Here is a 17,713-nt window from a genome sequence, read left to right on the forward strand (position 1 = left end):
CGTCACTTCTGATTATTTATATATGAAAAATTAATATAGTAATATGATCTAACATTTGATGTTCTTTGAAATATGAGTAAGAAGGAACTATTCAATGCTTGTAATCGTTGTAAGCTTTTTCTTACCATTATAGCTACTTTTTTTTTACTTTTTTTGAATATGAGTGGTATTTCTTTTGATAAACATATTCCTTTTGGGTTGCCTTCTGGAAAGATGGGGTTAGGATTAGCTTTAGATTTAGCATTGACCACTTTCTGGCTTTTTTCGGGGTTTTTGTGGGAGGAGGGTGGTATTCTTGTTCTTATTTTTAATTCACTTTTGCTTTTTAAACCGGCTGACCTGAAACTACCAAAATGTCGTAACTTCCGGTTCCTCTTTGGACCATTTTTCCTCTTCTGGGGTCATGAGTCTGTACTCTGGTTAACTATTTACATACCTTATGCTTGAGCTCATTACGATGGATAAGATTATTAATTTGGTTTCTTGGAATACAAATGGTTTAAACCACTCGATTAAACGGAAGAAAATTTTTAAAGTATTCCATAGGATGAATGCTCATATTATTTTTGTACAAGAAACTCATGTCCAGAAAGAGGATAGTCAGCGTTTTTTTTTTTTTTTTAGGTTCTGGAAGGAGCAACAATACCACTCGAATTCACAGGCTAAAGTGAAAGGCGTTTCTATTTTTATTGATCTGTCAATTTCATTTCTGCACTATGCGATGATTTCAGATCCGAATGGCAGAGTTTTGTTAATTACTGGTTTGTTATTTAACAAAAAAGTTGTTATGCTTAATGTTTATGCCCCAAATGTTGACTGTCCTGATTTTTTAAAGAACCCCTTCACATCTCTTCCTAACTTAAATGACTATATGTTGATTATGGGTGGAGATTTCAATTGTTGTTTAAACCCTTTGATGGATAGATCCAAGTCCAATCAAGTACTTCTGAACAATTCGGCTACCCTTATTAACTCTTTTATGACCAACTCTGGAATCTCAGAAATTTGGAGATTCTTACATCCAAATGAGAAAGAGTTCTCATTTTTTTCACATGTATATCAGCACTATTCAAGAATTTACTATTTTTTTTATTGACTCTTGACTGTTTCCTCTTGTTACTGGTTGTGAATATGATTCTATTGCTGTTTCTGACCATGCACCGTTGAAATTATTTATTAACTTAAGGGATACATTTACTAATTCTAGACAGTGGCAATTTAATACAACTTTGCTTCAAGACTCGGATTTTGTCAGGTTTATTGAGGAACAGATTAATTTTTTCTTTACAATGAATTCTACAGAGGATATTTCCAGTGGGACATTATGGGATACTCTTAAAGCATATATTCGTGGACAAATTATTTCATATACTGCTGGAATAAAAAAGCAAACTAATAATGAAATACTTAAACTGGTTGACAAAATTAAAGAAATTGACAAGAAATATTCTATAGCCCCTAATCAGGAACTTTATAAACAGAGAGTTGAACTTCAAATGGAACATAATCTCTTATTATCATCTTCGATTGAAAGGCAATTAATCAAAACTAAGAGTCAGTTCAATACACATGGTGATAAAACTGGGAAACTATTGGCTAATCAATTGAAATCGGCCTCGGTTAAACGACAGATTCTTAAGATTCGTAAACAAGATGGCACTTTGACAGTTGACCATGACGAGATTAATAAATCCTTTACAAGAGTTTTATACCTCATTATATCAATCAGAATTTCCTGATGACTCCACTATAATGCATGAATTTTTTAAGAAATTGAATATTCCAAAATTATCATCTAATGAACGTTCAAAACTAGATGTACCTATTGCAGTAGAGGAAATAACGCTATTTTTTCGATGAACTCAGGTAAAGCACCTGGCCCAGACAGATATACAGTAGAGTTTTTAAAATTATTCTTTACTACACTGACTCCTTGGCTATGTAGAGTTTTTAGAGATGCAGTATATATAGGTAAATGACCACAATCTTTTTATCGAGCTTCTATTTCCCTAATTCTCAGAAAAGATAAGGATCCTACTGAGTGTGCATCTTATAGGCCTATATCTTTGCTGAATGTGGATTCTAAGATTTTTTCTAAAATATTGGCAATGAGATTGGAGAATGTATTACCTCAAATTATTTCTGCTGATCAGACTGGATTTATTAAAAATCATTACTCTTCTGTTAATATTAGGAGATTAATTAATATTGTTTATACGCCTTCACCCAGAATTCCAAAATGTGTTATTTCATTGGACACTGAGAAAGCTTTTGACAGAGTTGAATGGACATATTTATTTAACACCCTTGAGAAATTTAATTTTAGTTCGATATTTATATCTTGGATTAAACTGATATATCTCACCCCTTTGGCTTCGGTATTTACTAACAATCAAAGATCCCCTGTATTTCATCTATTCCGTGGTACTAGGCAGGGTTGTCCTCTTAGTCCACTACTATTTGATATTACTTTGGAACCGCTAGCTATTGCTATTCGTGACTCCCCTAATATATTTGGCATTACCCGTGGAAATGAGACTCATAAATTATCACTATATGCAGATGATCTACTACTATATATTTCTAACCCAGGGAAATCTATTCCGGCCGTATTAACTTTGCTTGCTCAGTTTAGTAGGTTTTCTGGTTATAAACTGAACCTAGGTAAGAGTGAACTTTTACCATTAAATATGCAGGTTCCCATTTATAGAAATTCTCCATTCAGAGTGACTACTGACTATTTTACTTATCTAGGAGTTAAAATTACTAAGAAACATAAGGATCTATTCAATTTCAACCTTTTACCGTTAATTAATCAGGTTAAACAACTGATTACTAAGTGGTCCCCATTGTCTCTATTATTGATTGGCTGAATTAATGCTATTAAAATGATTATTTTACCTAAATTATTGTATTTATTTCAAACGATACCAATTTTTATTCCTAAATCCTTTTTTGATATTATTGATTCTAAATTTTCTTCTTATATATGGCAAAACAAAAATCCCAGATTAAGTAAAAAATTCAGAAATCCAAGAAAGATGGTGTTTTGGCATTGCCTAACCTAAGATTTTATTATTGGGCAATTAATATTCTATATTTAATATTTTGGACGCAAGATTGGACTATAACTCTAAGCCCATATTGGGTAAACCTTGAAGGCCACTCTGTACAAGGGTTTTCTTTAGCTTCCATTTTAGGAACTTCACTTCCTTTTGTACTATCTAAATTGAATAAACAAATGTTTAACACTCTAGTTAAACATACATTGTGAATGTGGTTTCAATTTCGTAAATTTTTTGGCCTGAATGAATTCATGTTATTAAGTCCTATTATATCTAATTTCTTTTTTCAACCCTCGGTTATGGACCAAGCCTTTTTGATATGGAAAACGAAAGGTGTAATATGTTTTCGTGACTTATTTCTGGATAACTGTTTTATCTCTTTTGAGCAGTTATCTAAGAAGTTTGATTTGCCTAGATCCCATTTTTTTAGATACTTACAAATAAGAAATTTTTTAAATACTATTTTGCCTACCTTTCTGACTTCATATCCTTTTGATATTATTGATAAAATTTTAGGTTTAAGTCCTTTTCAGAAGGGATTAATAGCAATTATCTATGATATAATTATGAAGTTACTGAAATTCATCTTGATTGCAGACTACCCCAGAGGATGCACAATCTCAGTTCCTCATTCCGGCCGGCACTTTGGGAAGAAATCGGGCTGAAGCATCTCTGGAACGTGCACAGAACCTAAACCCAATGGTGGAGGTGAAAGTTGACACAGATAACATTAAAGACAAGCCTCTGGAGTTCCTAGCCCAGTATGATGCCGTGAGTATCCTAATATTTTCTGTTTGATAGAGAGCCATTTTATACCAAACTGTCTTGTTCCAATTTAATTCTTGCTTTATTATTAAGGTGTATAGTCAGAAGTCAAAGGACAAATTTGGTGGGTTTTCATCTTGACACTGTGTTCCTTCAGATAGTACTCCCCTTTTTTCTTCCGACAATCCTTTCCTGAGCTTGTTATGATTTTGTTGAGAAAGGATTCTGTTCTCTGCATCCTGCCCTTCTTGTCATAGAGTCATAGAAAAGTACAGTACAGAAACACTCTTCGGTCCATCTAGTCCATGCCGAAACCATCTAGACTGCCTACTCTTATTGGTTTGCACTGGGACCATAGCCCTCCATACTCCTATCATTCATGTACCTATCCAAACTATTCTTATAAGTTCAAATCGAACTTGCATGTACCACTTGCGCTGGCAGTTCATTCTACACTCTCACAACCCTCTGAGTGAAGAAGTTTCTCCTTAAACTTTTCACCTTTCACCCTTAACCTACCCAACCTCAGTGGAAAAAGCCTGCTTGCATTTACCCTATCTATACCCCACATAATTTTGTATACCTCTATCAAATCTTCTCTTAGTCTTCTACATTCCTAGAAATAAAGTCCTAACCTATTTAGTCTTTCCTTCTAACTCAGGTCCTCCAGACCTGGCAACATCCTTATAAATTTTCTTTGTACTCTTTCAATATTACTTGTATCTTTCCTGTAGGTAGGTATCTTCACTCTTCTGTGAATCCCCTCAGTGATGCTGGTATACTATCTGCCTGCATGGGTATAACATTCAAACTTGACTATTTTCAAGATTATTTCCATTACTGATGTGATTATAACATGGTTAACTCGATCAGCAAGTTTGCGGATAAAACCAGGATAGGGGATGTAATGGACGGTGAGGAAGACTATTAGAGCTTGCAATGGGATATGGACCAGCTGGAAAAGTACTGGATGGAATTTAATGCAGACAAGTGTGATGTGTTGCATTTCGCTAGGACCAACCAGGGTAGGTTTTACCCAGTGAACCTTAGGCACGGAGGAGTGTGGTAGAACAAAGGGATCTGAGAATACAGGTCCATAACTCATTGAAAGTGGTGTTGTGGGGGACTTCTGGGTCATCAAGGGAATGGCGGCGTAAGGAAAAGGTCTCTCGGCCAAAAAGAAGGTAAACTGCCCCAAAATCGAATTTAGAGGAATACTTAATATTGTATAACTATATTAATAAAAGGGGCAAGGATGATGTCTAAGAACAAGATTAAAAAGTCCGCTCTGAAGGCTGATAAACGCAAAGAGTCGCAGCAAGGCGACGGGCCTAGCTCCCCCACGGCAAGCCAGAACGGAGATAATGAGGAGGAATCGGTGACTCTGTCTCTGATTCTCGGAGAGATTCGCGAGTTCCGACAAGATAACAACAAACAGCTGGAGGATATTAAAGGAGAAATAGTAAAAACTAACTCGAGGATAGATGAAGCCGAAGCGAGGACTGTTGGAATTGAAGAGAAGCTACAAAACGCAGAGGAAGTGATAGCAGAAATGCTAAAGCTGCAAGAGCAGCTCCAGTGGAAGCTCATAGACCAAGAAGGCCGCTCAAGAAGGGAAAATGTGAGGATCTACGGAGTTCCCGAAGGAACTGAAGGTAAACCCGGATTGATGATTCCCTTTGTGGAGAAGCTGCTTAGAGAGAACCTTGATATACCAGCTGCAAAAGACCTACAGATAGAAAGGACTCACCGCGCGTTGGCGCCATAGCCTCCGGCAGGCGCCCAGCCCAGATCGATTCTGGTCAGACTTCTCAGTTACAGAACGAAGGAAGAGGTGCTTAAATGGGCATGGCAAAAGAAAGGTTTCATGTGGAGCAACTGTAAAATCAGTTTAGACCACGATTACGCACCAGGGATCCTTGCCAGACGGAAGGAATATGCGGAAACACGGAGAGTCCTGAAGGAAAACAACATCAGATTTCAGACCCTGTATCCAGTTCAACTGAAAGTCTTTTATGACGAAGGGACAAAAACTTACGCTACGGTGGAGGAGGTAATGTTGGACCTGGCGGACCGGGGACTACCTATTAAAGTTATCACCCAACCGGAGTCGCTACTGGAGAGGATTCGGCAGAAGTCGTGGCAGTTAGTGGGGCGAGGATGCTCCACACGAACCAGAGTGTCAAACTACAAGGAAAAGCTGCAAATATTCAGATGCGAATGTACAGAGAATACAGACTAATTAAGAGAAATGACTGAAAAGAGTAAATCGGACTTAAAGGTAAAATGAAAGCTGGTATCTGAAAATAAACTAGAGGGAATAACTTGAATGATAGCAATATGGTCGAGACATAAATAGGAGAAAATTCTCTATGATTATTCACACTGCGGAGGGCCCTCTAACACAGAGTGAAGATAGAGGTTATCCCTCTGAACTGAGGCGGGTCAGTGCTCAGGCCTCACTGTGGGAAGTCGGGAAAAATTTTCAAATGTTATACATTCAAAAATGTCTAGCTGTGGTTATATGTTTCGGTTTACTGTTGAGAAGGGATTGCTTACTGTTTGGTTAGAAATGGAGAGTTTTTTACCAGAGAAAAATGCAAATTGAATTTGTAAAAATAATTTCCTATAATGTTAATGGGGTTTTGAATCCAATTAAAAGAAATAAGATTATGTCTAAATTGAAAAAAGAGAGGGCACAAATAGCTTTCCTCCAGGAAACACATATGAGCCAATCTGAACATGGAAAATTAAAAAGAATGGGCTTTAAGCATGTATTTTATTCATCATATAAATTGAGCCACAAAAGAGGGGTAGCTACTTTAATATCAAGTACTCTTAGTTATGAACATATTTCAGAGACTAAAGACAAAGATGGAAGATTTGTAAAAAATTACAGGAAGAATAGAAGGTACAGATATAACATTGCTGAATGTTTATGCTTCTCCAGGTTGTGAATGCTCATTTTATAGACATACTTTTGACCTAATGGTCAGTTCTGAAGGGGTAGTAATTTGTGGAGGGGATTTTAATATTCGATTAAATCCTATATTAGATTCTTCAAGAATAGTTACTCAGAATAAACCTCTGACTCGGAAAATGAATTTATTGATGGAGGAGTTGGGAATTATAGATGTGTGGAGGGAATTACACCCCACTAGTAAAGATTATACACATTATTCTTTCCCTCATTCAGCCTATTCAAGGATAGACTATTTCTTTACCTTTAATACAGATAGACTCAGGATAAAAAACTGTAATATTGCAACAATTGATCTGTCAGATCATAACCCAGTCTCTATGTCTCTAATCCTGGAAAGGAAAATGAGGAAAACACTATGGAGGCTAAACTCACATATACTCAATAACCTGAAAGTAATGGAGAGATTAAGGGGAGAAATCAAAGAATACCTAGACCTTAATGACACGGGAGAAACATCACCAGTGATCTTATGGGATACATTGAAAGCTGTACTGAGAGGGAAAATTATTTCCATTACCACTCACATGAAAAAAATCAATGCACAAAAATTAGCAGACCTTCAAGGAAAATTAAAACAACTTCAAGTTGTAGATAGCAACAAAAGTAATTCAAATTTAAGACAGGAAATTAGGAAATTGCAAAGAGAAATTGAAGATATTTATACGTTGGAAACTCAAAGATATTTTCTTTACCTGAGACAAAAGAATTATGAAGTAGGAGGTAAATCAGCTAGATTATTAGCATATAAGTTACGAAAACAACAAGCAGACAATACAATTCATAAAATAAAGAATCCAAAGACAAAGCTTGTGGAGAGTACAATAGGGAAAGTTCAAGAGATTTTTGAAACATATTATCGAGAGCTGTACTCCCAACCCCGGGCCTCCAATGAGCCCTATATAGACAGTTTATTGAATTCTTTAGATCTACCTAAACTTACAGATTTACAAAATGTAAGTCTATTAGAACCAGTAACTGCCAAAGAACTGAATGTGGCCATCTCTAGGTTAAAGGCTGGAAAGTACCCGGGTACAGATGGGTTTACCTCAGAGTGGTACAAATCCCTGAAGTCACAGTTAGCCCCATTACTACTTAACACCTTTAATTGGATCTTGCAGAGAAGAGAAACTCCACCTTCCTGGAGAGAAGCGATTATTTCAGTTATTCCTAAAGAGGGTAAAGATAAACTAGAATATGGCAATTATCGGCCAATTAGTGTTCTTAATTTAGATTACAAACTATTTACATCTATATTAGCGCGCAGATTGGAAAAGCTCTTACCTGGCCTAATCCACTTAGACCAGACTGGATTTATTCAACAAAGACAAACACAGGACAACATAAGGAGAACTCTACACATATTAGAACAGGTTAATAAGAACGAGACAGAGACAATGGTAGTAGGATCAGACGCTGAGAAAGCTTTTGATTCGGTTAGTTGAGCATTCCTATACAGAGTGTTAGGAAGATTCGACTTTCGAGAAAAGTTTATTAAAGTAATTCAGACTCTATATGACAGCCCTACAGCTCGAATTAAGATAAATGGGGACCTCTCTGACTCCTTTATTTTAGAGAGAGGCACTAGACAGAGATGCCCAATTTCTCCTCTCCTTTTCGCGCTATATATTGAACCGCTTGCCCAACTAATAAGACAGAGCGAAATCGTAAGAGGTATCAAGGTGGCAGGGATTGAACAGAAAGTGGCGTTATTCGCAGATGATGTTTTAGTCTATCTGAGTGAACCAGAAAAATCATTTATAGGATTGTTTACACTGTTGGATGACTTTGGAAAAATATCAGGTTATAAAATAAATGTAAAGAAAACGCAGGTTATGTCCCTAAATTATACACCATCCAAAAAATTTACAGGATACATATGATCTTGTGGGAAGCTAAATCATTAAAATATTTAGGAATAACCCTGCTGAAGGATCTTTCAACGCTGTCACAGGTAAATTATGGGCCATTAATCTCAGAGATAAAAGCAGATATGCATAGATGGAATCTTCTCCCCTTTTTAAGTTTAAATTCAAGGATAAAGACTATAAAAATGAATATTTTTCCTTGGTTACTGTATCTTTTCCGTACTTTACCTGTGGAGGTGGATGATAATCAATTCAGGTAATGGGACAAATGGATTTCCCGCTTCATTTGGCAAGGAAAGAAACCTAGAATTCGATATAACACCTTACAGTTAGGGAAGGAAGGAGGAGGTATGGTTCTTCCTTGCCTGAGAAATTATTTTTATGCCTCACAGATAACCCCTCTGTTATATTGGTGTAATAGGGAATATAAGGCTAGATGGAAGGAAATAGAATTTGGATTGGTTGACAGTTTTCCTCTACAGGCCTCAATAGCTGACAAAGGATTGATGGCCCAATTGGAAAAATTTAAAAACAGTTGGATAAATCTTACATTAAAAATATGGCAGAAGATGGTTAATTCATGTGGAATTAATAACATGTTAAAACTCTTCAGATGGTGTGCATATGATACCGAATTCCTTCCCAACAGAGGAGATAAAAGATTTGAACTATGGATAGAGAAAGGTCTTACAACCTACCTCTCATTTATACATAAAAGAGTATTACAAAGTTTCCAAATCCTGCAGGACAAACATGGCCTAGAACACAATGACTTTTTTAGGTACCTTCAAGTATGAAATTATGTTAACCAGAGTTGTAGATATACAGACCTATCAACAGTAGAATTAGAATTTTTCAAGATTCTTAATTCGTCTTGTGATTCAATACCTAGTAAATCAGTTTCTCGATTATATAATGCACTCTCCCATGCTAAAAATGTAAACACATTGTATATTAAAGAGAAGTGGGAGAAAGAAGCGGGGTTGGTACTTTCAGAGGAGGCTTGGGGGAAAATATGCAGCTTTCAGTGGTCTTCGACTAATTCTTTGACTTGGAGAGAACATTGTTGGAAAAATACTATAAGATACTTTAAGACCCCATATCAGTAAAAATATAAAGATACAAACGTGACGTGTTGGAGAAGGTGCGGCTCCAAGGAGGCAAATCATTTCCATATTTTCTGGGATTGTCCTAAATTAAGTCTATATTGGGAAGGTATTCATAGAACATTAGTTAAGGTACTTAGGACCCAGATACCTCTGAACTTTGAGACGCTCTATTTGGGGCATGTATTGTTTCTTGAACCGAAGGAAGATATAAAGCTGCTGCAGGCCCTTTTAGCGGCAAGTAAGAAATCAATCACTAGAAAGTGGCTAAATCCAATACCACCTACATTAGAAGATTGGCACAAAATTATCTTGGAACTATTCAGAATGGGAAAGTTGACTTACTCCCTGAGAATTCAAAAAGAAAAATTTTATCGAATCTGGAATAAATGGATTGAATATATAACCCCAATGCGAGCAGACTTTTAGATGACTCTCCTAATGATTTATACTGCTCTTCTCATCAACACAGTAATATTGTTAACGTAAGCACCCCTAGTCTAAATGTTTACTGTTTTTGTTTTTTTTTGGAAAATAGAGAATTATTACAAGTAAAGGAAAAGATTTGGGTAAGGGATAAGAAAATGATAAAATTAAGTAAGTGATTACATAGGGATTGGATAATTATGTTTGGGGGCAGGAGCAAGCATGAACAAGTTAGGATATAAACACCTACAATGGTTGCTACATAGGCTTACATACAACATTTTGGACCAGAAGAAATGATCCAGAAGAGATATATGGAAACTACTATTAATCCACTATTATTATTATTTTTCTTAACAATTAATACCATTACTTAGCCTAATAGATTAGAATTTCCACTGTACATAATTATCTATTTTAAGTGTCTAATTTCTTTTTATATCATCTCAATGTGTACTTAAGAATGTATAAATAATTATAGTTTTATACATATAAAAAAATGGAAAAGGTTATACATGTGAAAAAAGTACATGATACTTGTGAATTCCTTATCCAAACAAAAATAAAATTTAAAAAAAAAGGAAGTGGTGTTGCAGGTAGATGGCAAAAAGAAAGCTTTGGCACGTTGGCCTTCATAAATCAAAAGTGTTGAATACTGAAGGTGAGATGTTATGTTGAAGTTGTATAAGTCGTTGGTGAGGCCTAATTTGGAGTATTGTGTGCAGTTTTGGCTACCTACCTACAGGAAAGATGTAAATGAGGTTGAAAGAATACAGAAAATTTACAAGGATGTTGCTGGGTCTGCAGGACCTGAATTGTAAGGAAAGATAGACTATAGACCTTGAAACATTGAAGATGGAGAGGAGGTTTAATAGAAGTATTCAAAATTACGATGGCAGGGATACGGATGGATACAGTGTAGGTGCAGGTTATTGGACTAGACAGCTTAAATGGTTTGGCACAGATTAGATGGGCTGAAGGGCCTATTTCTCTGCTGTATTTTTCTGTGACTCTATGCCTCTCGTTATACTCAGTGGCCACTTCATTAGGTACAGGAATGGGACCCGGTGTGCTCTTCTGCTGTAGCCCGTCCACTTCAAGGTTTGACGTGTAGTGCATTAGGAGATTCTCTTCTGCACACCACTATTGTAACGTGTGGTTACTTGAGTTACTGTCAGCTTGAGCTAGTCTGCCATTCTCCTCTGACCTGTCTTGTTAACAAGGCATTTTCATCCACAGAATCATCGCTCACTGAAATGCTTTTTGCTTTTCATACCACTCTCTCTAAACTCTGGAGCAGGGGGTGCCAACCTTCTTTATGCCGTGGACTTCTACAATTAACCTAGAGGTCTGTGGACCCCAGGGTCTGAATCTCTGCTTTAGAGACTTTTGTACATGAAAATCCCAGGAGATCAGTAGTTTCTGAGATACTCAAACCACCCCGTCTGGCACCAGCAATTATTCCACAGTCAAAGTCATTTAGATCACATTTCTTCCCCATTCTGATGTTTGATCTGAACAACAACTGAACCTCTTGACCATACCTGCATGCTTTTATGCATTGAGTTGCTGCCACATGATTGGCTGATTAGAAATTTGCATTATTGAGCTGGTGTACCTAATAACAGTGGCCACTGAGTGTATATATGACTCTGAGAGTTGTGTGGGGGCCAGGGTCAGTGGCTCAGAAACAGTCTTTCCATGTAGAAATCAGGACTAGGGATTGGGGGGAAGGGAATAGTTTGTGCTATATTGCACAGGGTGACAGGAACTAAACAACTGGCTGTTCCAGGGAGGGAGCATTAGGGTTAGGAGATGTTCCAGAGATTTGGACTGTTTATTCCTCTCCATATGTGTTGCCTGGAGATGGTCTATATAAGTGAGATAAAATGACATTAACTTCATGGACCCTATGTAGATTACAGAGGAGGAGGTATTTACTGTCTTGAATAAAATTATAGTGGATAAATTGCAGGGCCTGACAAGGTGTTCCCTTGGACCCTGCAGAAGCAAGTGGCCCTAGCAGAGATAGTTAAATCATCCTTTGCGACAGGAGAGGTAGCAGAGGATTGGAAGATAGCCAATGTTGTTTCGCTGTTTAAGAAAGGCTCTAAAAATAAGCCAGGAAATTATAGTCTGGTGAGCCTGACATCAGTAGTGGGAAAATTATTGGAGGGTATTCTAAAGGACTAGATATAAAAGTATTTGGATAGACATGGACTGATTAAGGTTAGTCAGCATGGCTTTGTGCCTGGTAGGTCATGTCTAACCAAACTTACAGGGTTTTTCTGAGGAAGTTACTACGAAAGTTGATGAAGGCAAAACAGTGGATGTTGTTTATGTGGACTTCAGCAAAGCATTTGCCAAGGCCCCGCATTGGAGGAAGGTCAAGCAGAGTGCCGCAGGGATCGGTGCTGGGTCCAGCTATATCAATGATCTGGGTAACTGCATCAGCAAATTTGCAGATGACACCAGGATTGGGAATGTAGTGGATACAGCTTTCTGCAGGATCTGGACCAGCTGGAAAAATTGGCTGATAAACAGCAGATGAAACTTAATGCAGGCAAGTGTGAGATGTTGCGCGTGGGTAGGTTCCACCAGAGTAGGTCTTACACAGTGAACGGTAGGGCACTAAGGAGTGTGGTAAAACAAAAGGATCTGGGATACAGGTCCCTAAATCATTGAAAGTGGTGGCTCAGGTTGATAGGGTTGTAAAGAAAGCTTTTGGCACACTGACCTTCATAAATAGAAGTACTGAGTACAGGAGATAGGATGTTATGTTATTATTTACATCTTTCCTGTGCACATTAATAATTGCTGAGTCCTAATCACCATTAATGTGCGCAAGAAAGATGTAAATATTGTTGAAAGAGTACAGATAAAATTTTCAAGAATGATGCTGGGTCTGGAGGACTTGACTTGTAAGGAAAGATTGAATAGGCTAGGGCTATATTCCTTGGATCATAGAAGATTAAAGAGAGATTTGATAGCGATATACAAAATTATGAGACCTATAGATAGGGTATTTGCAAGCAGGCCTTTTCCACTGATGTTAGGTGGGACTTCAATTAGAGGTCATAGGTTAAGGGTGAAAGGTGAACAGTTTGAGGGAAGGTGGTGAGAGTATGGAATGAGCTACAAATGCAAGTGGCTCATGTGAGCTCAATTTCAGCGTTTAAGAGAAGTTCGCATAGGTACATGGATGGTGGGGGTATGGAGGGCTGGGTCTGGGTGCAGGTCGATGGGAGTCAGCAGTTTTAGTGGGCCTGTTTTTATGCTGCACTTTTCTAAGGCTCAATGACTGTATGAGCTGAAGAGTCCTTGAAAGTGAGTCCATTGGTTGTGGGGTGAGTTGTTATCCCCTCTGTTCAAGAACCTGATGGTTGAGGTGTAATAACTGTTCCTGAACCTGGAGGTGTGGTTCCTAAGGTTCCTGTACCTCCTTCCTGATGGCAACAAGAAGAGGGCATGGCCTGTATGGTGGGGTCTTTGATAAAGATGCTGCTTTCCTGTACCAGCGCTTCATGTAGATGTACTCAATAGTGGGGAGGGCTTTACCCATGATGGACTTGGCTGTACCCACTACCTTTTGTTCCTCCTGTATTGTGTGTGTGTGTGTGTGTGTGTGTTGATAGAAATTTCCAGTAACTGCAGAAACTCTTGTGCTTAAACCTTTGTATCAAAACCAGAACCTTTCACCTAAGTGAACAGAAATGGTTCAAAGAAAAGAAGTTCAAGGTTACCTTTATTATCAAAGTATGTACACAGAATACAACTCTGGGATTTGCCTTCTCCAGATAGCCATAAAAGACAGAAAACCCATGGAAATTGTTGCTCAGCCCCCCCCCCCGCACATGAAAAAGCAAAAGAAACAAACTCACATTAAAAACTAACAGATCGCCCACCAGGATACAGCAGCTAAAACATCAAACCCCTAATTTCCCCCCACCGCTCCAACCTCTTCCTTGCACAAAAACTAACAGAACGTCCACCGGGACACAGCAGCTAAGATATCAGACCCCTAATCCCCAGGCTGCTCCTACACAAAAACAGCAATAAAAACATGAAACACCCAACCCCTCCCCCACTCACCCAAATAAAATAACATGTCACCCACCCACCATCGGCAGCAAGAATGAAAACAGAAAAAAACTGAAGGAGACCAATATAAGCTACAGTCCACACCAATAATCAGGTCTTGGAATTTCGAAAACATCTTCCCGTCAGCATCGAGGAGAGCGACAACTCGAACTCAGTCCTTCTGTGGGGCTTTCATCCGCTGAGAAGTGTTAATTGGCCAACACTGAAAGTGTTGTTAATTGAACGCAGCAGGCCAGGCAGCATCCATAGGAAGAGGCACGGTTGACGTTTCAGGCCAAGACCCTTTGTCAGGACTAACTGAAGGAAGAGATAGTAAGAGATTTAAGAGGGGAGGGGGAGATCCGAAATGATAGGAGAAGACAGGAGGGGGAGGGAGGGAGCCAAGAGCTGGACAGGTGATTGGCAAAAGGGATACAAGGCTGGAGAAGGGAGAGGATTATGGGACAGGAGGCCTAGGCAGAAAGAAAGGGGGAGGGGAGCCCAGAAGATGGAGAACAGGCAAGGAGTTATAGTGAGAGGGACAGAGGGAGAAAAAAGAGAGAGAGAAAAGAGGGGGGGAATATATAAATAAATAAGGGATGGGGTACGAGGGGGAGGTGGGGCATTAGCGGAAGTTAGAGAAGTCAATGTTCATGCCATCAGGTTGGAGGCTACCCAGACGGAATATAAGGTGTTGTCCCTCCAACCTGAGTGTGGCTTCATCTTTACAGTAGAGGAGGCCGTGGATAGACATATCAGAATGGGAATGGGACGTGGAATTAAAATGTGTGACCACTGGAAGATCCTGCTTTCTCTGGCGGACAGAGCGTCTGCGTCGGGTCTCGCCAATATATAGAAGGCCACACCGGGAGCACTGGACACAGTATATCACACCAGCTAACTCACAGGTGAAGTGTCGCCTCACCTGGAAGGACTGTCTGGGGTCCTGAATGGTGAGAGGGAGGAAGTGTAAAGTCATGTGTAGTACTTGTTCCGCTTACAAGGATAAGTGCCAGGAGGGAGATCATTTGTCAGGACTATGTCCTTTGTACCCCATCCCTTATTTATTTATTTATTATCTCTCTCCCCACCCCCCCACGTCTCTTTTTTTTCCTCCCTCTGTCCCTCTCACTATAACTCCTTGCCTGGTCTCCATCCTCTGGGCAACCCTCCTCCTTTCTTTCTCCCTGGGCCTGCTGTCCCATAATCCTCTCGTATCCCTTTTGCCAATCAACTTTCCATCTCTTGGCTCCATCCCTCTCCCTCCTGTCTTCTCCTATCATTTTGGATCTCCTCCTCCCCCTCCCACTTTCAAATCTCTTACTAGCTCTGCTTTCAGTTAGATCTGACGAAGGGTCTCAGCCGGAAACATCGACTGTACCTCTTCCTATGGATGCTACCTGGCCTGCTGCGTTCATCAGCATTTTTTGTGTGTGTTGCTTGAATTTCCAGCATCTGCAGATTTCCTTGTGTTTGCATGGTGTTAATTGGCTGTTTTACTGGATGTATGTAAAAGAGGTGTTCTGAGAATATATGAACTCAATGTCTGACAGCTGTTTCTTGTGTACATTAATTTTTTTTGCATAAAGTGGCTGCAGCTGTTATATTGATGTAATTGAAAAGCACTGACTCATTCTTCAAAATGCATCACGCGAAATTTACCACACTATATCATAGGAATAGTTGAAGTGCTCAAAGCATTTGTCAGAGAGAGAGCAAGAGATAGAGCAATTGCAAGTTTCTGGGTGTCAGTATCTCTGGGGACCTAACCTGCAGCCATCATATGGATGCAGCTATAAAGAAGACATGACAGCGGCTGTATTTCATTTAGGAGTTCGAGGATATTTGGCATGTCACCAAAGATGCTTGCAAGTTTCTACAGGTGTACTGTGGAAAGCATTCTAACTGGCTGCATCGCTGTCTCATATGGGGATGGGGGGGCAGGTTCCTACTGCACAAGATCGAAGTAGGCTGCAGAGTTGTAAAATTAGTTGGCTCCGTCATGGGCACCAGCCTCCGTAGTATCCAGGTCTTTAAGGAGCAATGTCTCAAAAAGGCAGCGTCCATCATTAAGGACCCCCATCACCCAGGTCATGCCCTCTTCTCATTGCTACCATCAGGAAGGAGGTACAGAAGCCTCAAAGATCCAGGAACAGCTTCTTCCTCTGTGCCATTCGATTTCTGAATGGACAATGAACCCATGAACCCTACCTCACTACTTTGTTAATTTCCTTTCTTTTGCACTATTTATTTAACTATTTTAAATATATATATTTACAGTAATTCAGTTCTTCTCTCTTATTATTATGTATTGCCTTGTACTGCTGCCACAAAGTTAACAAATTTCATGACATATGCCAATGATATATGTTGACGTGTGGCCAAGTGGTTAAGGCGTTCGATTAGTGATTTGAAGGTCGCTAGTTCGAGCCTTGGCTGAGGCAGTGTGTGTGTCCTTGAGCAAGGCACTTAACCGCACATTGCTCTGTGACGACACTGGTGCCAAGCTGTATGGGTCCTAATGCCCTTCCCTTGGAAAACATGGATGGCGTGGAGAGGGGAGACTTGCCACTTGCAACTGCTGGTCTTCCATACAACCTTGCCCAGGCCTGCGCCCTGGAAACCTTCGAAGGCGCAAATCCATGAGACTAACGGATGCCTATTATTATGCCAGTGATACTAAACCTGGTTCTGATTCTGATTCCAAGTTAGGCAGATAGTTTGTTGATATGGAGCATCATGCCTCTGAAATAGCACAGCACTCCCAGCTGGTGTTTTCAAAGATGGTGTGCATGTTTTAAAAATATCTGGTTTGCAGGTTTATTGGTATGACTGGAATATAGGGTAATAAGTTTACAGAAGAGTGGCAGGGTGGAAATATGTCCCTACCAAAGGAAGTGCAAGGCAATCCTTCCCTCTGCTAGCCTGCAGGTCACTCTTGGGCAAGGTATAGCACCTTCTTAGACCCCACCCACCTCCCCCCATCAGGGTCATGTAAAGCCATGGGAGCAGGTGGTGGATGGTCGTATGAGCAGCTGGTGCAGATCACAAGTCCTGGTGATGCGACCACTGATGCCAGGGAGACAATCTGTAAAGAGTCTTGAAATGGGTTGAGGGTAGAAACATAGAAAACCTACAGCATGATACAGGCCCTTCGGCCCACAAAGTTGTGCCAAACATTACCCATAGCCCTCTAGTTTTCTAAGCTCCGTGTACCGATCCAAAAGTCTCTTAGTCATAGTTATACTTTATTAATCCCGGGGGAAATTGGTTTTTGTTACAGTTGCTCCATAAATAATAAAAAGTAATAGAACCATAAATAGTTAAATAGTAATATGTAAATTATGCCAGTAAATTATGAAATAAGTCCAGGACCAGCCTATTGGCTTAGGATGTCTGACCCTCCAAAGGAGGAGTTGGCCA

At 39.3% G+C, this 17,713-nt stretch overlaps 1 protein-coding gene across 3 annotated transcripts in view; it reads left to right on the forward strand.

Annotated features, from left to right (window-relative positions):
• sae1 (SUMO1 activating enzyme subunit 1) overlaps positions 1-17,713 on the forward strand; it is a 232,747-nt gene that overhangs the window by 21,224 nt on the left and 193,810 nt on the right. For all 3 annotated transcript variants that reach the window (XM_072274446.1, XM_072274445.1, XM_072274444.1), the window contains exon 3: positions 3,663-3,836. In XM_072274446.1, coding sequence (XP_072130547.1) covers positions 3,663-3,836 — 174 coding nt within the window. The remainder of the gene's footprint in view (positions 1-3,662; positions 3,837-17,713) is intronic.

This window comes from Mobula birostris, chromosome 12 (genome assembly GCF_030028105.1).
Source record: "Mobula birostris isolate sMobBir1 chromosome 12, sMobBir1.hap1, whole genome shotgun sequence".
NCBI classification, from domain to species: Eukaryota; Metazoa; Chordata; class Chondrichthyes; order Myliobatiformes; family Myliobatidae; genus Mobula; species Mobula birostris.